Source organism: Panulirus ornatus, chromosome 19 (genome assembly GCF_036320965.1).
Source record: "Panulirus ornatus isolate Po-2019 chromosome 19, ASM3632096v1, whole genome shotgun sequence".
NCBI lineage: Eukaryota > Metazoa > Arthropoda > Malacostraca > Decapoda > Palinuridae > Panulirus > Panulirus ornatus.
The window spans coordinates 64,948,857-64,972,292 of record NC_092242.1 but is presented as its reverse complement, the minus strand read 5'-3'; the positions used below and the strand labels follow the sequence as shown (position 1 = coordinate 64,972,292).

Here is a 23,436-nt window from a genome sequence, read left to right as displayed (position 1 = left end):
GTTGGTCATACAAGTTAAGCAAGCCTAAGTAACAGGAAAGTGGTAGAGCTGAAGAGGATGTGCTGAAATGGTTCGGACAAAGGGAAAAAATAAATGAGGAAAGGTTGACAAAAGATATATGTTAAAAGTGGAAGGGCAAGAGAGAAGGGGGAGATTGAAATGATTATGGAAGGATGGGGGTTAAGATTTTGTGCTTGGCCTGAAAATGCAGGAGGATGAAAGCTGTCCAAGGTATAGGATGAACTGGAGCAATGTGTTACGAGGGGGTGATATGCTATTAGCAAACTGAATCAAGGAATCAGAAACAGTCAGGAGAATCCTCTTACAAGTCTGTAGGTCTTTTTGTGGATAAGAGAATGTGGTTTTGGTATATTGAACATGACAGCCATTGGGAAATGGCATAAAAGTATAAAAATGGAAAAATTGCACCTCACTGTACTTCACACAAATTTTTCATAATAAACCCATGGTCCAAAAACCCTTTATCTATTATAAAAACACTGCTTCTCCCCAATCAGAATGTCAGTCATTCAATGAATTACCATGACAAAACATCTGACCAGTCAGGATGTGCACAAAATGAAGTTATCTTTATGATGAGACAAACAGAAGAAAAAACAAGAACATAAACAGCATGAAATAAATGAATGGTGTACTTATAATCCAGAGCCCAGACAGCATATTAAAGACAGACCTTGTAACATTAAAACAACCAGAGAATAAATAAATATAGCTCAATTACCTTTCTTTGTATAACATAAACTGATTTCCAGTGAACATACAAAAAAATCATAGTTCAAGTGAAGGATTAAAATAAAAGTTTTCACAATTAATCAAAACTTTCATTATATCAAATGAAAAATGCTGATGTTTAGGGGTAACAACTTGGACCAGAACAATACTTTGGCAAGGCAAAGCAAGTATACTACATACTGCATTACATAAAATAAGTTCAATTTCAAAACAGCCAACTCTACATTTGAATCTCACCACAAATCTCTATCTTTTGGCCATCATACTCCTTTCAATATACTATACATTAACTGGATGATAATTGAAACAACTTGACTTGTGATTTGTGTATTGGAAGTTAAACCGAGACATGTGGTGTTGTGTTAAAAGGTGATCTTGGGAATACAATTTCCATGATGTTGCAGACTGGTTTCATAACTTTCTTTTAGATACATACATACATGAAATATACATAAAAAATTCTCATACTAGAAATGTACACATACACCTTATACTTTCCTGCTTCTCCCGCCTTAGCGAGGTAGCATTAAGAACAGAGCCAATGAAGAAAAATATATATGAACAAACCATTTTCATCTTTAATATAAACAAAGGATCTTATTAATAATTCTTCATGAGTGCCAATTTCAGGTACTAGTTCCTCAAAAAACGTTCAAGCATTAAGTATTAAGGGTCATAATTAGAAACATAGTCCTTGTTTGATTCACTTACACAGGTCAAGATCACCTTCTCACATCTAACCACATCCATTTTACAAAACGTACGAAATTAACTCAACATCATTATTATATTACATTCAGGTATTCTTTCCAAACCATATTTTGTAAATCATGTAATCACCCTGTTAAACCAAAAAATCAGTTTGCTATAACGTTCATAAAACACTTCAAACCTCCATGCTTTGGTTTAACATAAATAGGGCAACCTATCTGGGGTAAAAGAAAAGATATTCACTTCTCTGACAAAGTAATGCCACATTAAAAACTTCCTTCACTATAAATAACAAGGACCATCTACTTACCCCACCCATCGTATAAATGGAAATAAGGTTACTTCTAAATTTAATACCACCAACATACACTTGGATTAAGGATTCTAAACAGGAACCCTTGCCAGTAGAACAAACTTTGGTATTTTTTCTATAAAAGCTGTCAAGGTTGTTTGGTGCAAGCTTGGTTCTTATCCATTACTTATGCAAACTGAAAAGGGGGTCTGGTATGTTTTTTCCTTGTATTGGAAAGGTATAAAGCTACTAGTCCATCTGCACTGCACTCCTTCAGATGAGGGCAGGTAGTCACACATCCTTCACGCGCATGAAGCCCCACAGGATAATCATCTTTGTTTTGTTCCACCTCAGATGAATCCCACTTATCAAAGTTGTCCCTTGGCAGGTTGACAATGGAATCTGCACACTCTGACTTAGGAAGCTACAGCACTGCTGACCGTGACATGTTGCTTTCTTGCCCCCATGAACAGAAGTGGTCCGCGAAGGCCTCTGCCAATAAAAACAAAAAATTTAAATAAACTTTGTCAATAATACATCCAATTACATCCCTCCCTATGTAAATCTACATGTAGAATAAATAAGGCAAAAAATTATCGAAATCACTACCCATGGCTTCATCCATATCAATCAATATCTCATTCCATATCATACACAATGTATAAAACTATCATTGGTTTATGCATCAGAGGATACTCTAGAAACTACAAATGGAAAACTAAATACAATTATACCTCCAAACAATTTAAAAAAGGCTTTCTACAAGAGATCACTTGGCTTCAGTACATCAAATTTTCCTTAACTGTAGTTTCTTTAATATTCTAAAAACCAAATTTTCTTCCTTTGATTATCTTATGACAGCCCATTCCCATTGACATCCTCAGTTTACATTGTTGTAAGCAGAGTCATGCACTGAAAGATCCAGTGAATATGAATTTGAGCACAGCATGTGCAAGCTGCTGCCATGGAGTATTCACCCAAACAATTAAGTATGAAAAATCCTAGAGTTTATGGGTCATGATAGGTTAAAATGTAAAAACAGTAAAAATGAATAAGAACAATAGACACTTGATGTAAAGTTATTAGAAGAGTGCATGGATTCTAAGTCTTTTAGGATGGTATAATCATGATGAATGCATGACAAATAGGCTGTTCAAAAGGTATATAGTGTAGTCCAGTAGAATGTAAGAGGGAGAGCAGTAGACATCCAAAGAGGTTGGACCATAAACCGTACTCTTTGACGTGGAAGAATGTTAGGAGTAAATAAGTTTACACTTAAAATCGTTACACTTTTCATGGTTAAATCCAGTGTGTGGTTGATTAGATGCAAGATTTGTTTTTATACTTAATTTCAAACTCTACACTATTTCATACATAGGCTGAAAAACAATTATCTTTAGAAATGTTAAACTTTTCACAATATAAGTACATGAAAACATCTGGTGAAGAGTATGAGTAGGAAGGTTCCTAGAGCTTATCAATGGAAATAGCTTTTTACCTATCACATTACCTAAGTACTCTATGCCCTTATGACCATTCTGGTAAACAGTTTTATTTCTTTCAATTTTGGTGGAATAACACTCCCAGTTTGGTCATCTGTTACACGAACACACTTTTTCAAGCTAACTTCCTATACCCATTCACTTCTCGCTTCATCTGATTTCTGTGCTTCTTACTGGTACTATTACATTCCTTTCTTTTACATAATAAACATAAACCGATAATAATCCCTACAGATAAAACATTAATTCTACATCAGTTCCACACTGAAAGAAAAAAAATCTGCAATAATCCAACAAAATCATTGAAACAAATAAAAATCCAAATACAAGTGCTCTTCTTCAGACCTGCAGGCTGGAGATGACATTACTCCAAATCTGGGAGATCTTCATCATCTGAGTCATCCTCATCTTCAAGGTCGTCCAAAGATGGCCGGCTGTCTTCTCCTCCCAAATTACCCATTTGACGCATCATCTGAAGTTCAGTATTTTGAATTAGGTTTTTAAACCCAAGATCTTCAAAAAGAATGATCACAATCTAACATTTTCGATGAAATATATGAGACAATGAAAACTAAACACCATTTCTTACTACAAATCTAATTTTTTTTTTTTTGACGCTGTCTCCCGCGTTTGCGAGGTAGCGCAAGGAAACAGACGAAAGAAATGGCCCAACCCACCCCCATACACATGTATATACATACGTCCACACACGCAAATATACATACCTATACAGCTTTCCATGGTTTACCCCAGACGCTTCACATGCCTTGATTCAATCCACTGACAGCACGTCAACCCCGGTATACCACATCGCTCCAATTCACTCTATTCCTTGCCCTCCTTTCACCCTCCTGCATGTTCAGGCCCCGATCACACAAAATCTTTTTCACTCCATCTTTCCACCTCCAATTTGGTCTCCCTCTTCTCCTCGTTCCCTCCACCTCCGACACATATATCCTCTTGGTCAATCTTTCCTCACTCATTCTCTCCATGTGACCAAACCATTTCAAAACACCCTCTTCTGCTCTCTCAACCACGCTCTTTTTATTTCCACACATCTCTCTTACCCTTACGTTACTTACTCGATCAAACCACCTCACACCACACATTGTCCTCAAACATCTCATTTCCAGCACATCCATCCTCCTGCGCACAACTCTATCCATAGTCCACGCCTCGCAACCATACAACATTGTTGGAACCACTATTCCTTCAAACATACCCATTTTTGCTTTCCGAGATAATGTTCTCGACTTCCACACATTCTTCAAGGCTCCCAGAATTTTCGCCCCCTCCCCCACCCTATGATCCACTTCCGCTTCCATGTTTCCATCCGCTGCCAGATCCACTCCCAGATATCTAAAACACTTCACTTCCTCCAGTTTTTCTCCATTCAAACTCACCTCCCAATTGACTTGACCCTCAACCCTACTGTACCTAATAACCTTGCTCTTATTCACATTTACTCTTAACTTTCTTCTTTCACACACTTTACCAAACTCAGTCACCAGCTTCTGCAGTTTCTCACATGAATCAGCCACCAGCGCTGTATCATCAGCGAACAACAACTGACTCACTTCCCAAGCTCTCTCATCCCCAACAGACTTCATCCTTGCCCCTCTTTCCAAAACTCTTGCATTCACCTCCCTAACAACCCCATCCATAAACAAATTAAACAACCATGCTTAGTAATATATCCTAGACGAGTTACCCACCTCCTCAAGGTCATGGTTCTGACCTTCAGCTTCATCATCACTATCATCTTCATCCTTCCACCTGCTGAAGTCTACCTTAAGCCAGTGCTGTTTCAATTTCTGTTTGAGAAGTTGTGGCCAGAAAGGTCCATCTTCCTTCTTTACTAAGATTAGTTCTATATTACGGTCTCTGACAAAGCTACGGCTTTTCTGTAGGGTTAAGAGTTTTAGGGTGAGGAGATGGAATTGGCATAATACGCGACTATATGTCTAAATGCCACAAAATTGAAAGAATGGAGTAGAGAAGATCAGAATAATAATAGTAAAGTCTTAAAGTACAATAAAAAGGGAGGTACATCCTAATAGAGATAACATAAGTAATGCGTATTCAAGTGCAAACCAACCAACTCAATGTTATCAATGGATTTCACAGAAAATGGCAACATATGTATCTGGGCAGATTGTAACTCATAAACTGAGGATTAAGTAACAAGCTCTTAGATTTATCTAAGTGAAGTATGCAAATCTTTGCAATGCCCAAGGAGCAAAGCAAATGTACAATGAATTGTCAAGTTGCACACCTGTGACCCATGTAGCTGTCATTTCTTTCTGGCTCACCCACATGTGGATTCCTGGCATTGTTCAGAAATATATAATCTCTCCTTGTCATACAAAACACTTGACAACATTTAACTAGCACATGTGCCAGCCTAGCCTTTTGGCAAAATGTTAGGAACAATAGACAGAAGTAATAGGTATGAACACTTCAGCACGAGCATTAGATAGTAGTAGTGGGCAAGAGCATTGGGGACAAGCATTAGGCAGAAGCTGTCAGTAGGAACATAAGGTAGAAACCCCCACAAACACTGTGCTAAGAGTCGCTCTTTGCCAGAGATCTATTAAGGTTGAGGCACTGAAGGATAAGAAGTGGCACTGGAGTTTAGTTATAAAGACTATTGCCATGGCCACTCCCTTGAGGAAGTTCCAGTTGGGAACATGCAATAAGAGATACAGATAGATATTCATATAAATATGTAAATGATAAATATAAATAATTAAACATTTATCAGAAACTATACTGTGAATGCATAGGGACATGTATATCATACCACTGGTAGTGCTGCAACATTAATATTCATTAAATAAAATCAAATGCATGTGGGGTGATAAGCGAGATTCTTTTTTTTTTAGAAAATAAAAGCTCTTTTGTATGCTAAAACAAAAAATTACCATTTCTTTATCAAATCAGTTGAAAAGTGCCTTACTAGGGGCAAATTGTAATTCTGCAGTAGCCACAGTCAACAATGCTGAACAACAAAGTCTTGTACATACAAATAAATCAAATACGGATCCAACAAGAACAGTTACTGAAGGAGTTCAAGCTCATGGAAGATTAGAAGATCAAGTACAAACACTTAGATGCAATTTTTTTTTTTTTTTTTTTTTATACTTTGTCGCTGTCTCCCGCGTTTGCGAGGTAGCGCAAGGAAACAGACGAAAGAAATGGCCCAACCCCCCCCCCCCCATACACATGTACATACACACGTCCACACACGCAAATATACATACCTACACAGCAAATATATACTTGCAAAATAAGTAGTCTTAAAAATAGAACGAATAGGATTTAGCTCTCCCTCTACACCTAGACCCAGCTTAGAAAAGGGATTATGTTCCTGGAAAACCTGTTGTTAAGTAACAATTATACAGGCAAGTGAAACCCAATATGTTCCTGTGGCAAATGTTCAGTATCTGACTATGTATGGAACATACATGAAACAGCAAAATACCACACTCATCAGGCAGCTTAGTTAATACTTAATAAGAGGGGTAACTGGATAGAATAGGAGACTAGGCTTGTCTGTCACTGTGAATCAACCGATACATTGTACAGTCCAGTTGGAGCATGCTTCTGGTCAGTGCACTTACAAATTATCTTCAGTGCCATAACACGTCCTTATAAGTTATGGTTGCTCACCTGTTTGTACATATACTCTAGTTTTATATGAGTTTAATAAACAGTGATAAGCACTGTAAATGTATATCAATTGTCTCCCTTCCCCACTTAAACTCCCTTTTCCTCCATCACTTGTTCAGTGCATCCACTAGTGATAAGGATATCTACGCATTAACATCAGCAATGCATCAAGGCATGATATGTTTGTTCATTTGTATACATTTCTTCCATTCAAATGGGAAAAAAATTGTAAACATGTTTTAGCAATAATGCAATTCCTTTAATCAAGTGGTTGGCTGTCTGATGATGTAGTTATTTACCAAAGCAACAACATAAGATATTAGAAACCCAAAGGGTATTTTCAAAATAAATCCAGGTGCACCCCAGTACACCACTGCATATGCTAGTTAAGAGACATACCCTGACACTTTTTATCCATTCCATCTAACAATTCCTGGATATAACAAATCCAACCTTGAAATACCATCATAAAAATAACTTCCATTTAAAAAGGTTTACCTATGAAAGAGATGTAACAAGACAATTTTTGTTCATTCAATTAGACAGTTCATGTGTAACATTAAATCCAACATTGATATATATAATCCTAAACAATAACCTCAAGTCAAAATAAAACTTTATAGAAAACAATCTTACCTGTGTGTCAATATCCTGGTAAAGGTCATATGTATACTCATAGTCTTTCTTTTCTGTACCACCAGTGCCCTTGAAATATATTTTACTTTCTTCTATGTTAATCGTAGGGTTACGACAATCCTCCACACAAATTGTGAGGAACACCAAATTTTTCCTCTGTGCCCATGCAACTGGAGGGGGAAGAGTCCTGCAGGAAATAAATAGATAAGGGTATAAATAAGCAACTTTAGAGTATGTAATTTGATCCTTTATTACAGTTACTTAAGACAAAAAAGAGCTTTAGTTATACAATATATAAATACATAAGCACAATTATAACTATTACCCTTGCACTTCTGTTTTGCTGCCTTTCTATATGTAAACACTATATTTCATTACAAAACTAAAATCAATATCAATATCAAAACATTAAGACTAATATACCAAAGAGAAATAATCAGAATTACTTGGGAAAAATCAATTTCTTATTCTCATTATCCAAGTATATAGACTTTAGTATTTACCTTGACTTTCACTCTTCACTGAAACATATGAACAACAAAACAGCTCAGTCTGTGAAAAAGGTGCCCATATAACCAAAGAAGTTTGAATTTGATATCCTTTGTAAATATCTGTCTTGTGTACTACATTATTAACAAAATCTAATTATGACAACAAAGCTACTGTCATAAACATATTTCTAATTCATGAATAAAGCATAAGAATATTTTCTTAGTAGCTGTGGAGCAACAAAGCAAGAAACACTTTTATATTAGCTTGTCTTATTCCAGGAAATTGGACTTCCCTGCCCTTAGCCAGTCTATGGAAATCCCAGAAAAGTTGCAGGCTTGCGTAAACTTTCTCCAACTCGTGTGAATTCAAAAGATCATGATATACAGACAAACATTTACTGCCTACACATAACAGCAAATGACATTTGGTGTTTCAATGAGAAATGAATAGCAGAGTACATACTGTAATCTTCAATCTAACCTTCATTCTGTTAAAAAATTTTCTCAACTTCCCCTGATCACATCTCTGAAACCCAATTGTCCAAGCCTGCTTCTTCACTAGACTGATATATCAGAGTAAATACTATCTTAACTAACATATCTCATTTAAAAGGTGATGTTCGAGTTTACTGTAGCACAAAAATATCCACTTCCCGTGTGGATCTTGAGCCTCCTAACTTTGACGCAATCTCTTAAAACTTCTCTACTCTCAACGAGACAAATCAAATCAAACCTAGAAAAAATCTGCCAAAATATAAAAGCATTAAAATTTTCATAGTACAGGATAAAAAATCTATAACCTGTGGCTCCTATTAGTCCCTCACAGTGGTTTCCACAGTGTGGGCAGGGTTTTGCATTTCATAATTGCAATGAGTTCAAGAAAACTGTTGGTACCACATGTTAAAATGCATAAACTAAATGTACAGAAGGAACATTGAAAAAAAAATTGGCTTGGGCAGCCTGCTTGCACATTACAAATTATGGGTTCTGCAGATAGCTGACAAAATACACCTGGCACTTTGTTCCAATCATATACCCCTTTACTGATGGTTTCTAATCAAACTTACAAGGCGATCAGCGTTCTCAAGAACCTCAACAAAGTGCCAGGTGGGCTTGTAATGTGCAAAGATTGCCCAAGCAAATTACTTTCAGGATGCCACTATGTGTCCCTTCTTTGGCCTGCACAATGTAACATACACCAGATGCCTTAAGGAAACTGTATGACTTACCTTACTATCAATCATACATTCAAACCTACTGTAATCACATCCTTCACATACATAAATGTCACAAGATGTGATCATAAACTTTTCAGACTAAGATTTTACACAAATAAACATAAGTAGTCAGGTTCTATGTACAAAAAAATATTCATAAACATGTCTAACTATGCATCTCTGGAAAAAAAATATAGTCATGACGTCACTACTTTTGTTTAAATCTTGAACCTTAAGATGAATATTGCTGTCCACTGACTATCATAACAGACACACATCCTCTGAATTTAAGGAAATTAGCCAATATAAAACCACACCTTTATCAAATATTTGATTATCAGTAACATCTAACCCCATATTTTTCCTTTTCCACACAATCCTTACTATCAGGTTATGTATAAGGACAAAAATGCTAAAATTAAAAAAAATTTCATAACAGAAGAATGACAATCCCAATGTTAGACCTCAGGTATCCCTTAACTGAAAAAAAATATCCCACCAAAAGCTTTTCTAAGCTATCTTAGACTGTCATATGAGGTACAAACCAAAATAAACCTAGTCTAGGAGAAATATTTAAATATATTTTTTCCAATATATATATATATATATATATATATATATATATATATATATATATATATATACATATATATATATATATATATATATATATATATATATATATATATATATATATATATTGGAAACTACAGTCATGGACAACAGTGCACAACAAGGCCAGATTCACATAAAGTATTGAGACATTAATAAAAGGGAAAACGATATGACAAGAGAAAGCATTTACAAAGTGGAGGAAAAGCCCATCTTTTAAAAAGAGCCACCGTTACGGTTACTTCATCATACCAAACAATTATCAATTCAAACCTAGAAAAATAATATAAAATGCAAATGAACTAAGATTTTCTTCAGTACATTTTTTTTTCATATAGCATGAACAAAAGCCCACTAATAAAGGAACCTGCGCAACCAATCATTTTGTAAGTCGTATGAAGACCATATTACAAACCTTAAAATAATTATAGACCTAACCTAAAACAGTCCTTTCTTACTACTTTAAGGTAATATGTTGCCGACAAAAATTCCCAATCATATATTTGCTTACCCGATTTAACTATCCATCACCTTGGATAAAGTCACATTCCTCGCACATATATTTTCTTATAAAACTAAGACAACATTTATAACTTAGTGAGACAAAGATGCAGTAAAAGTTTCAAATGATGATGTAAATACGATACAATGGGAGCGAGAATTATAAACATTTTAGAAGCACGTAAACAAATGAAGGTATCCTCTTCCAATACATAATAAATCTTAAGTCATGCGTCTGCTATAATACAAACGTGATATCTGACAAATGCTTGTCTAAAACATGAAGAGGACGGACCAAGGAAAAAAAAAAATTAGCTTGGGTCCGCCTCCCGTCCAGTACAGGTAACCATGTGCTCATAGCGTACCTCACCCATGAGTTGCCGTTTCCCAATTCACCCCCAATTCCCTAATCTATAAACCCCTCAGAGAAATGACAAAGACATCATCAATTGTTTCACACACAAGAGGTAGGAGGCATGGAGCCCACGCTGCCGGTGTGTTCCTGACGAGCTATATCACTAGCCCAAAAGCCTTGCACCACCCTGCCACCATTAATGCTGTTACCCTCACGTTCTCTCGCCTCTCACCTCATTACGCCACTGTCTCTCACTGTCCTACTCACACCATGAAATGTTACTCACTGTTGGGTTGACATGGTGTTTGGCGTTCGGTGTGGGAGAGGTATATTGGTACTCCGGGAGGTTAGAGGATCGGCCACCATGGGCTGAGGAGGTTCGTATCCCTTGAGCCTAACGCACGACACTCAACCTCGCGATGCTCGCCTCGTCTGCCGTCCTCCCTCCCACCCTGAAAGACCCGACCCACCAGACCTCCTCTATATTTATATGTCCTCCTTTCACTTAACGCGCATCAAACCCATATTTCCCTCATGAACCCCTATTGATATGAGGTACTTAATCTCTCTCATGCTCTAGAGGAAAAGATAGGAATAGAGAGGATTATTACGTTAGAATCTGCGATTACTCGTGGCATGATAAGCGTATTCGAAGGCAGAGTCTTACAGGGAATCGGACGAAGTGTTGCTGGCACGACTCTAGGAAGCTTCCAGAATATTCAGCCACAATATCATCAGAATCGATAGACATTTTCAGAATATCTATCTCTTTCGAAGTTGGTTCACTGAGTCTCATGACAAGTAGGATAGACAGGATCAAAAGTGCTTTATTAACATGTTGTTTTTTTCAGATCGATTGTAAAGGTATAGTGTTGGAATCGTCCAGAGCATAAGAACGTTACATTTTGAAATTCAACAATTCATCCATTTTTTTTTCAAAACCATCGATAAATGTATTGGAGTAAAAATATCTTTCTGATTGTGGAAATTCTTTTTTGACGGACGGAATTACAATGCAAAAATTTAATCAGTTTGTGACACTTGTTATTCCATGAACTTTATAATTAAATAATTCACACATATAATTTATTTATTGCGATTTAATTCGGAATATAATTAATAGCCTTAATATGTTATGAAGATGATATCATAAGTCTGGACTTCGAAAAGTGTTCTGTAGAACGTGCAAACATGAAAGTGTACTATAAACACACATGATCAATATGAATTGATTTCAGAAGCACATCAAGCGCACGTGGTAGGCCTAAAAACTTGTGTCCATAATTAACGATTTAACGAGAGTGTTGAAAGTCCAATTTTGTTTGTAACAGTGACTGTGCATTTGACATTCCAAATTTCCAATAGATAGCTTATATTCTTTAGAAATTAGATACAGTTTTCATGACCTACTCCTCAAGAAATGGAAGTAAGTGTTAATTCTAGAGATCAATAACTTCAACGCATGTTTTGTTAGAGAACAACAAAGAAAGAACGTGGTACAGATGGTACGAGTGATGATACAAGTACCACGTGGACGGTACCTAATATTCCCGCCCTGTCAGCTAGGGGGGAATATAAGAAGGGGGAGAGGGAAGGGAGTGTCTTGAAGTGGGTGGGGTTTAGATTGCACATACACTCATATAATCATAACTTCTCTATGTAAAATTTCAACCATTTTCGATAGTTTTCATCATCTACATCCACCCCCCATCTCTCTCTCTCTCTCTCTCTCTCTCTCTCTCTCTCTCTCTCTCTCTCTCCACTTGATAGTCTTCCCGTCCCTAACCCAGTGATAGCCACCCCTCCTCCTCCCTCCTCCATCTTCCCGCCTTCACCCTCCTTTTGTTTCATGGAGGTACGCCGCCGTCACCATGGCAACTGGGACCATGCCGCCGCCTCGGAGTGGCACAAACAAGGCTACGTCGACTTGCTGGAATTTCGAGACAAAATTCCGCCTTTCTTTGCCTCCTTGGAGGAGCATTCTAGGAAATCATCTTGTTGAATGTTATGACCAGTAATGTGACGGGTAGTGCTAATGGTTCTTTTTTGCAGAATTTATGCGGCTGAGAGAAATTATCTGGTGGGAATCGAGTCTGCAGTGTCATCAAACAGAACTAATACCAGAGTTAAATTTAATTTTTTTTTTTTTTTGGGGGGGGGGAATTTCCTATAGAGAACTTGGAATTCATTTTTCCCGCAACAAACTCTAAGATATCTTTAAACAGATTCTTTGTCGCATGTTCTAAAGACGAAACGTTTTTCTTTTTCTCATAAATTCAATCAATTAATGCTCGGAGTTATGTGTATCCTCGCCTGAACTCTAAAAGGTCATATGGTCTGCTTGTCCTTCATAATATAGAGTAACTTTACATAAATGGAAAGTGACGTACAGCGATTATTTGACAATCATATTCTAAACGCGTGTACTATAGTTTATCTCGCTATCGGTTCAGTGTGCCGGACTCCATTATGTTAATAGCAGTAAATGTCACGTGATATAATGGCGTCGATGCGTCTAAGATACCACTTGGCATTTGTAGTGTCTTCTGAGCATTATTCACAGTAATTTGTGACTACGGACGTACTTTAAGCAGGGGAAAAGTTAATTTCAGGGTATGTGTATTGAGTGGATATTTGACAGTTTAGCGTTTTCTTTCTTCACTGAAAAAAGGAGAATTTACAATTTCAAAAAAGGCGCAATTTCAAGCTTCTTATCCACCACATTTTCCTTATACCCGTGGTCTACTCACGAAGGCTTTAAACTAAACACTACAAATACTATTTTTGCCACCTAACATGTTGGAAAATCATTAGTAAAATTGAACGACGGTTGCTTGGTAACAGCAGAATTCTCTTCACGAAAAGGAACGAGTCCAACTCGAGGTCGTCGCAGTTACCCAGCCAAGAATGATTTGGTCAAGGTCGAGCCTCCAAGATTCAAAAAATTGTTCACCTTCAGATCGACCATTTGCTCGTAATCATAAAGTGTTTTTATTAGTAATATGGAAGTATGTCCTGTGGAAGCAACCGCGTGGCTTCAAATGTTATCAAAGATATTCAGTCTTCTGTGTAGATTTTAGTTGTCTGCACTTAGACCATATCCGATTTTCAGCATATTTTCTGATATATATATATATATATATATATATATATATATATATATATGGGTTATTTCCTCGATCCCCATTTTCGTGGATGCAAGGCAAAAACCTTGATTTTTTTTACCCTTACTGAATCGACGTAACTCCTTCAAATAACGTCATCTTTAGACATAATTCTCGAATCCTTGAAGGCAATGCTCTGCTCTGTCTCTCTCTCTCTCTCTAGTTCCTATCTCCTCATCCGGGTACGGACGTAGAGACAGAGACTAATCACCTCTTAGATAGTGGTCTTACATAAGCCTATAACAATTACTTCCAGCAAGGTCGGCTTCATAGCCTCGCCCGTACCCAGGTCTGCGTGCGAAGACTGCCATGGCCCTTCTTATCTGTAATAGTTCCTCCTTAACTAGAATATATCATCTTGGAATTGTTAAGAATCTTCGCACATGTGTAACCTAAACTTATGCGTATCCTTATTGACTTTATAAGTCAAGATAAAAGACTTTTTGACGCTAGAAGTTTGAAAACCATTATCAGGCTAGCTTGAATAATCTAGGACTTTTCTCAAGACGTTTCAGATTACTGAAAATAATGAATAGTCTGTGTTTTGTGTAATGACAAGGCAACAACACGTGCTTTTTCTTAATACTTTTCAACTAGGTATAACATGAATAAGGTTCTTGCGAGTGTTAGCGATAAAAAAAAACGATTATTCATTTCTTTCGTTGCAATATTTGATGAGGGCATGTGGGTTTTGCTCTTTCACAAGATATATATTTAGCTCTAGACTTGAGTGGAATAATTTTGCTGTTCAAACTGAAAACACTATAAAACTTTGGCCATGTTTGAAAAAAAACGATGAAAAATATTCTGCAAGGAAGTTTATTATTACACATCTTTCTTGCATTTCCTTAGTTTCGCGATCTATAACTATAATGACAAAGATTTACGAACTGAAGCAAGAAGTGTCATGTGATTTAATATCACATTAAGGGAAGCAGGAACATCGCATGATGAATAGCATTACTAACAAGCGACTCGTCAAATGATTAAAAAAACATTAACCAGGAACCGTCGAGCGAGTATCACACTTTTTCTAACACACCCGGAAACTTCAAAGCATTAGAGGTTTCATTAACAAAGGTGGGAAGTCACTACAACCCCCTTGTGTACTTGAATTAGGCCTGCAATGATGTAAGAACAGTGTTGTAGTGAGTTTGACGATGTTCTGAACATGTACAGAACGTTCAGCAACTTAACAACTGAACCCTCACCCCTAGTTATAGTTCGTGGAAACTTAGTGAAACGTTTGGTAACTCATAGGAACGTGTAGCAAGCGACAGGAATGTCAAGTATACAGGAGAGTATTTTTGGGTGAGTTGGTGGCCACCGCGGCCTAGACTACATCACACGGTCCAAGGGGCTATTCATCTCCCCAGCCTAATGCCAAAGAACATTCGCGCAATAATTGTTGATTTAACTATCAATACTCTGTATACTCTAGCAAGTTCTACAAATCGCCAATAATACTTCTGTCTCTTCTAAGGTCAATCGAAAAAAGTATTATATAATTTGACATCTTCATTGGACTCAATTGCTCTTCAACTGTCAGCAATTCACTTCCACCCTGGTGGCTGCGAACTATTCAACAAGGATCATTAGATAATAATGGCTGATAATAGATATAATGAACATTTTTTTCACCCTGTTAAGAATACAGATTTTATACTTTATAGGAAACATATATCACCTTTAACTTTCAGCTCTGAAAAGGATTTCAGTTTGCAGACTAAATCAACTTTTAATAGCTGTACAAGAATGTCAAATGAATGGGAGAGGGGTGGGGGCGAGAGCATAAAAATTGAATCTTGTTTAATACATCACTATCAAACAAGTCCATTATTTGTATTTATAGAACTGGAAGGTGCAGGAGAGTAATGGACAGACTGTGTGCAAGCTTTGCTGTCCAGCTTATAAAATGTTCCCAATACAATCCTTTGGCCTCTTCATTTTTTATCTAGCAATTCCTCAGTTGGCCGGGACCCCATTATGATCATAAAGATCTTAAAAAAAAATTCTATTGGAGAGTAGTCAAGGATTACCTTTTGTCATCAGTGGGATGACCGCTTAAGCAGGTACTCTTAGTTTGGGGATGTTGCTTGTGGCTAAACCTTGACGAGTGGATAGTAGATTTGTAGTCGATTTTGGATAATCAGTATGTTCAGATGAATCTAGAGTATTATGTAACCTCTGTCTGGTTACTCATACACCGATTGGTAAATATTTCATTAAAGTATAACCCTAGGATGTTTCTTGCTTCTGGGTGGATGTAGTGCTTGCTGCAATTAAATTTCTACAACGATTTGTTGCAGGGTGAATGTGAATACACTGGTCATTTGGGTGAACCTCACCATGGCATGAGTCAGAAGTTTTTGTGGATTGCTGGACATATCGGAAGACCAAGGAAGAAAGATGGTAATCTGGTTCCCAAGGATAGTGTGTGGGATTTCTCCTGTTGGCCTATTTTTGTTCCTGTATTTAGGTCCGATGGCATTTAATTTTCATAATTTGGTGAAAGAGCAGTGTCAGCACTTCATCAAAATCTGTAACATCAGCTTCATCAATTTTTTCTCTAAGATCTTTAAGAAAGTGCTTGTTAATCTTTCACATTCAGGGAACCTTTCTTTATCACTAATTCTATTACCTGCAATTTCATAAGCTGGTCAGCGTAATCAGTACAACTTAGCTGCTGTCAGTCTTTCATCTGGCTATACTCTCAACAGGGTTTAATTTTTCTTATTCCTATATAACAATAACAAACTTGGAAAGTAGTTTCTTTAAAATAACTATTTCACTTAATCTAAAAAATCCAAGTGCTTTAAAATTATAAATCTAACATTATCACTAACATTATTCCACTTGCCCCAAGGGAGTTGCCACACTCTCCCATAAACTTCCTAACCTTTTCATTGGCATGAGAACCTCAGAAAGTACCTACCAATGTGAACGCACAAGGTAATTTGCCTCAAGGCTGGACATACATTGCATATACAACTTGCTCAGTGATTTCATTGTTCTCTGCCGTATCTTTCATTAATTACATCAACGTTAGGCTCATACACCACTTTAAAAGTATGTCTACTTTAAAAGGTTACAGTACTCCCTCATGGCAATTTCACATTTCATTAGCTAAATAAATATATCTACCTTTCATGTTTGGCTCCCAAATACATTTGGTGTCATTTTGTTACATTAAGAGACAGAGAACCTACCTTCTACAAAATTTCACTCATGTAGCAATAATACAGATCTTAATGCATACATGCTTCCCAGTATTACTAATTTGTTTAATCACTCTCTCACATACAGTATAATCATTGGTGGGTTCTCATCTGTCACCTTTCTCGTCCTCAAACTCCCAATATAAAACTTCATTTGCACTTATTCCTGGTAAACCACTGCTCTTAATTTTACTTGCCATTCTCATAAATTTCCAAATGTTGCTACTTTGACATGCAATATGCCCAGGAAAATTAGAATATTTAATGCCTTCCAATAATGAGGCATTTCATTTCACTGTTCTTTAATACTTTTCATGTTACCATGAATAAATTTATAATTTGTATTTGTCTCATAATTTGTGGTGACCATTCAATATGGTATTCAACATTACATCTTAAATATGGATCATATATTTCATAAATCTCATACTGAATGTTCTTGTTATACAGAGTATTGCCTTGGATGACATTAAAATCTCTTCAATATGGTCTTTGAATTCTAACCTTGTTGATGACGATTCCTAAATCTTTGACGCTTACTTCCTTCAATCTTTCCGTCAAGCCCTTGTGCAAAGTCGAATATGTGCCGCTACAAGTCATCCTATAACATTTTGTTTAAACTTTTCTTCATTCCATAAAGTCCTCTTCTGTCCATTTATAAATTATATCATGTCCTTTAGCATGTTCTCTGTCTTCTAGTTAATCATTTGACAAAGTTTGAAGCCATCTGCAAAAATATTACTGTTAATTTTTTACTTCCCTACATCTATCACCATAAATATTCCTAAGCAAATACCACTCCATATTACACATCTGACAGAATATCTCCCTAATCAAACCTGGTTCTATTGCTACTACAATCCATGAACTTAGACGGTTGGTATCTCATCAATCATCTTCCTATTTTATCTTTGTTACTTTTTCTAGCACAATTCTCCATAAAAAAAAATGCTTTAAAAATTCAGAAAATTTGCCTATTCTCCTTCTTGCATTAAAATTTCATGCATCACAGCATTGTTCTTGAAACTGAATTTAAGTGGTTTTCCTGTCGTAAATCCATTCTTTCCCATGTCAGCTAAGACGGTATGGACAACTGAATGATATATGGCCTTTTCATTTATGCGCCACCCAGCCCCAAGGGAAACAGCATCGCGCCCCATGTCAGCAAAAAAGACTAAAAAGGCATATCCAAGTACACAAAACACTGACCAACGTTTATCAATAAAATTAATTGCTAAATGTTTTTCCTATAGCTTTCGAAGTATCATAGTACAAATTATGTCCAGTTTCCAGATCTATTCAGTCTAAGATTAGATTCTCCTTTCCACATTTGGGCTCCATAAGCTGTTTTGTGGAAAGCAACTACACTGCCAAAATTTTCACCACTTTTGGTTATCCTCGGATTTCTAATATTCATGACACAATCACTTCATTCAAATAACTATTAAAAATGGCTTATTCAATAATAAAACTTCCCAATTACAATTCCAGGTAACTGAAAACAAACAAACTGCATGATAAAACTTCCCGTTTACAATCTCCTGTTGACGAAAAACAAACTGCATTTCCAGAAAAAATCATAAAGTACAAAAAAAAAAAGTGAAAATTTCTGGTAAGAGAGAGTAATCAATATAAGATATATATAAAAGAAATATACAAGAACTTAATGAGATAACAGTGACAAGACTGACAAATTCATAAATGCAGATACACAAACATGCTTTTGTATCTCTAATGAATCATGCATACAAAAACTGACAACATGCAAGAGAAAATCCAGAAGTGCCATTTTAACAAAATCATTAATGATGAGATACATAAACAGAAGAAAATCATAAAACAGATGCTGATGTCTTAATGAAAACACTAAAATGAAGAGCATATGCTGATTTTGACGTAATTACATCTGATAAAAAAATGTAATAAGATTTGGTGAATGAGTTCTAGTTCAAGATGCCTATCAAAAACTTTCGAGAGGTGTAGGAAAAATGGGAAGAAATGGAACTTATTACTCCTTCGTAATCTGAAAGAACTGGATATAGAGTACTTGACAAAACAACAGTAACACAAAATGCAAGCAGGAAAAAGTAAAAAATACAAAGATGTAAACTGATCAACTGATGATCAATTTTGTCAAGGGAAGAATTTAAATAGTTACTTATAATAAATAGAAGTACAACAGTAAGCTCACTATGAAGGAAAATATTTTGGAAAATGAAGATACTCATGAAACCCAATCTAACATGAAAAAAAATCCATGTTCAACAGATAAAACATCAAGATAAAATTTGATGGTGCAATCTACAATATTGTACATTAAAGCCTGAAACATGAAAGCAACTAAATATAGTTTGAAATTTCCAGAATTCAAGAGAACATGAGAAATGCTTACTCAGTAGTCAATCTCTTAGCCTCCATCAAAGCATTACAGACTAGTCAAAAAAAAAAAAAAAAAAAAACAGCATGACACATATATATGCTCTAGTGGAACAAAAATAAGTTTTTATTCTGGAAAATGTAAACAATATATAGATGAAATATGTTGATGTATTTATGGGTTTATATAAGGGAATACAGATATGTTTTCAGTATATTTACTTAATGGAAATCTGAAAACAACTTACACTGGTATGGCCTAAAGATGTAGAGGTAAAAGATTCTACACTGTAATTGTGTACATTAGTAGATATGTGGCAAGTAATAGGAGTATGACTTTGATTGACTGAATATTTAAAATCATCTGCTGTGTCCACAGTTATGGTCATTAGCAGTGGGTAATGACAACAAAAATCCATGTAGGATATTGACTAGTACAGTATAATCTAATTTCTAAATAAGGTTGTCAAAACCTAAGGTGATCCTATAAATTTAAGCTGTAAAATCTTCCTACTTCCATGCTTCCCTCTATTTCAAACTACACACCTGTACAAAACATAAAACCTTGCTGAAACAAACGACATTCTAATTTAATGTCTAGCTCTCTATCATTATAATTAGTGCTCTTTCCTACTGATGGAGTTACCGAGACTCAAAACCAAGAGTCGTCTTAATAGCTACCTTCCTTCAACCCCTTCTTGATCATCTTAAATCATAAACTGAATCATGAACTGACCACATCAGCAATCAAGACATTATTTGAAAAAAATTTTCTCCATTACTTTTAATATACATCAGAAATGGCATTTGAACTAAATGAGTGGCCTTTTATTTCAATCTTATGAAAACATTCCACATCATAACTCTGAAATGCAGTTTTGTAACAGTAAACTATTTACTTCTTTGTTCTGCTCTTTGTAGAAATTTTTCTAATACCTTCTTCCATTCCATGCATATTGTTGTAAAAACATTATATTATCATTATTATTATCATACTTAATCGCTGCTTCCCATGTCATTGTAATACATAAATTCTACATACCAGTTTTTGCTATACAGCTCTGCACAAGAAATTTGGACTACCAACTGATTTTGCAATCAAAGAATATTCATCTTTTCCATTAAAGTATCACTGTCCCATACAAGCACATGAAAACCTCCAATACAAGTCCTTGACTGATGTGCAAACAGTGTCTGCAAAGATGTCTCCATGCGAGCTAAATTTGGATCCCAGTGGTTTCTCGGGAAAGTTAATCAAATCTAGAAGTGATAAATAAATATTCTCTACTTTGCCCATGCTACAACGCTATAATCCATGTGCCATTTTGCATCAAAGAGCTAGGCTGACATTCAGTCTTGAAACATTTAATTCGGCATCTCTATAATATTTCAAAAGATTTGTGTCCCTGTGCAAACCTTCTCTGTTTCCAACTCTTATTGTCTGTATCTCTTTTGATTTCTCTTGTCCCCTTTTAACGTAAAATTACAAATCATCTATCATCTATGCACATGGTTTTAGATACACATTCCCAAAGTAATTCTCCGTCTCTTTGTCTAACAGCACAATGATAAATCACTTTTCAAAACCACATGGCATGATTTATTTCTAAATGATGAATGACCAATACTAAACTCTCAGTTCTAAGCATACTTTGGACAGGATGTAACCATACTTTTATACATCTCATACATAAGACTTTATATTCTGTTCCCATTTACATGAAGTGGATTAAATAGGGATTCTCAATTGACTTATCATTGTTAATTTGTGTTGTGTTGGGCAAACAAGTGTGTTCAACCAAATATTTTGTTAATGTTTCTCCAAGCACAAGAAAAAAAAAGCAGATTCAAAAGACACTAACAACTCCATTTACACATCCAGATAGCTCAAGTTTACAATTACAAATAGTTCTCTTGTCATCATTATCCAAATCTGCTGTAATACTGAACAATTCATTTGTAGTATCTGCCAATCTCGTGTTCTGCCATGTTCTCTTATATATTCCATAACAACCTGCCATCCATAAAGCGTCCTACAAGATCCAACTGTCAAAAAATTTCTTCAAACCACACACAACATTCTTGAACATTCACTTATTTGTATCACTTCAGAATTCCAACTCTACCTATCTCAGCTGTTCTCACTCCTTACCTATTGTCCTAGGAAAACTTAGATCTCATATCCACATATTTGTCAGAACAAGCACACAAGACAAAACACCACCAGTTTCCATTCCATCCTCCATGTAGCAACTATGCAAATCTCCCAACCTATAGTTAAGCACCCGAGTCTGTATTTCTATTTGGGATGGTTTACTTAACTATGCTTGGCACTACAGTTGTAACACTAAGTTAGTTTTTGATTTCTAGTTCTACAAAATTAATTGCCCCATAATAAACAAATATGCACCTAACCCACTTCATGTAATGGTTAATACAGATATGTACCCATTAGCATGGTTTAATTATTCCATATGTTTTGGGCAACTGATTATGTTTCAAAACTGTTTATTATTCTTTTTATGAGGCTTTATGCACCTAATGAACCTCTGTGGATGGGAACAAGATCTGGGAAAAATAATCATGCCAGGGTGCAACAAACCATAGCCCTGGGTCTTTTTAGCCTAGAGAACTGATGTTTGCTGATCTCTTAACTGCTATGAATTTGTAATTTTCAATAAGGTACCAAAACTTGTCCAAAATTAAAATGTTCCCATCCCATCAGTGTTTCAATACTCAGGTAATTCTGTCCTTGTTAGTTATGTATGGATACTCAGAGAATGTGTACTTCTTGAATTCAATTCTTTATGTCACTATCTCCTTAATGACTATCAAACCATTTACTTTCCTAATATACTAACCTATTTGACTTACTTGATCTTAGTCACTATTTTCCTAATATACTATTTCATTTGACTTCCTTGATCTTCTCAGTCACTAAAACAGCTAAAGTAATAAATGTACAATTGTTCCAATAACTTTATACTTTCCTTTGAGGAACAACATTCCAATATCCTCCATGACTCAGATCTTACAATGAGCTCTCATGCACATGTTGCAGAACAGAAATATTAACTCCCAAATGATATGTTCTTCCAATTTCAAAGCACTACCACGGCTGGTCACAAATCCCACAGTTTTACCATCCTCATACACTTACTACCCTGTCAGCTAAGCAACTGCAAATTTTATGAAAGCATGATGTATCTACCTTTCAGATTCAGGCAATTCCATTCCCATATCACCTTGTGCACTTGCTGTATGACATCTGGATTGAAACCATTACCAGTTCTCTTTTCTGACCAGTTAAGTATCATTCTGAGGCAACAACTTTTCACTTCATTGAATTCTGAACAAACCCATTTGCCACTTCATAAATTTTTGTTATTCCTTACAATCATTTTGGTTATCAGTTTTGCCTATTTACTTCCGATTTCTATTTAACATGATGTGAATGATGCTTTACTTATTAACATCACTGATCCACCACACCTTTTCCAAAAAACATTTACTATACCTATGCTACCTCCATTTGAAAAAGTACTTGCACAACCTAACTCTAATGTTTTTTTTTTAAGAAAAAAAAAAAAAATGCAACCTCACCATCCAACAAATTCTAATTCTGGTGCAGAGGACAGCTTTTATGACAACTAGTTATCAACATTCTCAACATATAAGTATTAATAAGCAAAGTACTATTTTCAAGATGGATATACACAGTAACAGATAAAAAAAAGGTCTTAATATTCCCATCGTTCCAATCATTTTGCTTTTAATGCATAAACCTCCATTGATCAACCACTTAGCAATTCAAATTCTGAACTAGCTTCCTATTCTTTCTTACTAACTAATATCAGGTAAACTTACTTAAAGTCTTCCTTTGCTGCTGCTCTCTGAAATCTATTGATTTTCATTCCACTGCACACAGCAATACAT

General features: G+C 35.8%; 1 protein-coding gene across 2 annotated transcripts; it reads right to left on the bottom strand.

Annotated features, from left to right (window-relative positions):
• Positions 1-828: 828 nt before the first annotated feature.
• p23 (cytosolic prostaglandin E synthase) lies at positions 829-11,213 on the bottom strand. Of its 2 annotated transcripts, none has more exons than XM_071674173.1 (5): positions 11,029-11,213; positions 7,567-7,753; positions 4,974-5,162; positions 3,604-3,730; positions 829-2,248 (listed from the first exon to the last, which is right to left on the bottom strand). In XM_071674173.1, the coding sequence occupies exons 1-4, from the start codon at positions 11,106-11,108 to the stop codon at positions 3,623-3,625; spliced, it is 564 nt and encodes a 187-aa protein (XP_071530274.1). In that variant the 5' UTR covers positions 11,109-11,213; the 3' UTR covers positions 829-2,248; positions 3,604-3,622. The 2 variants fall into 2 exon arrangements, with proteins under 2 accessions (XP_071530274.1, XP_071530275.1); XM_071674174.1 differs by having other exon boundaries at positions 10,975-11,073.
• Between the last annotated feature and the right edge of the window lie 12,223 nt (positions 11,214-23,436).

Bases quoted from the DNA above. Each gene is read 5' to 3' on its own strand.
- p23 (XM_071674173.1), bottom strand. From the start codon at position 11,108: ATGGTGGCCGATCCTCTAACCTCCCGGAGTACCAATATACCTCTCCCA. The intron at 7,754-11,028 runs GTGAGTAACATT...TATTTCCTGCAG, and splicing joins AACACCATGTCAACCCAACA to GACTCTTCCCCCTCCAGTTG. The intron at 5,163-7,566 runs GTAAGATTGTTT...TTAACCCTACAG, and splicing joins ACCAGGATATTGACACACAG to AAAAGCCGTAGCTTTGTCAG.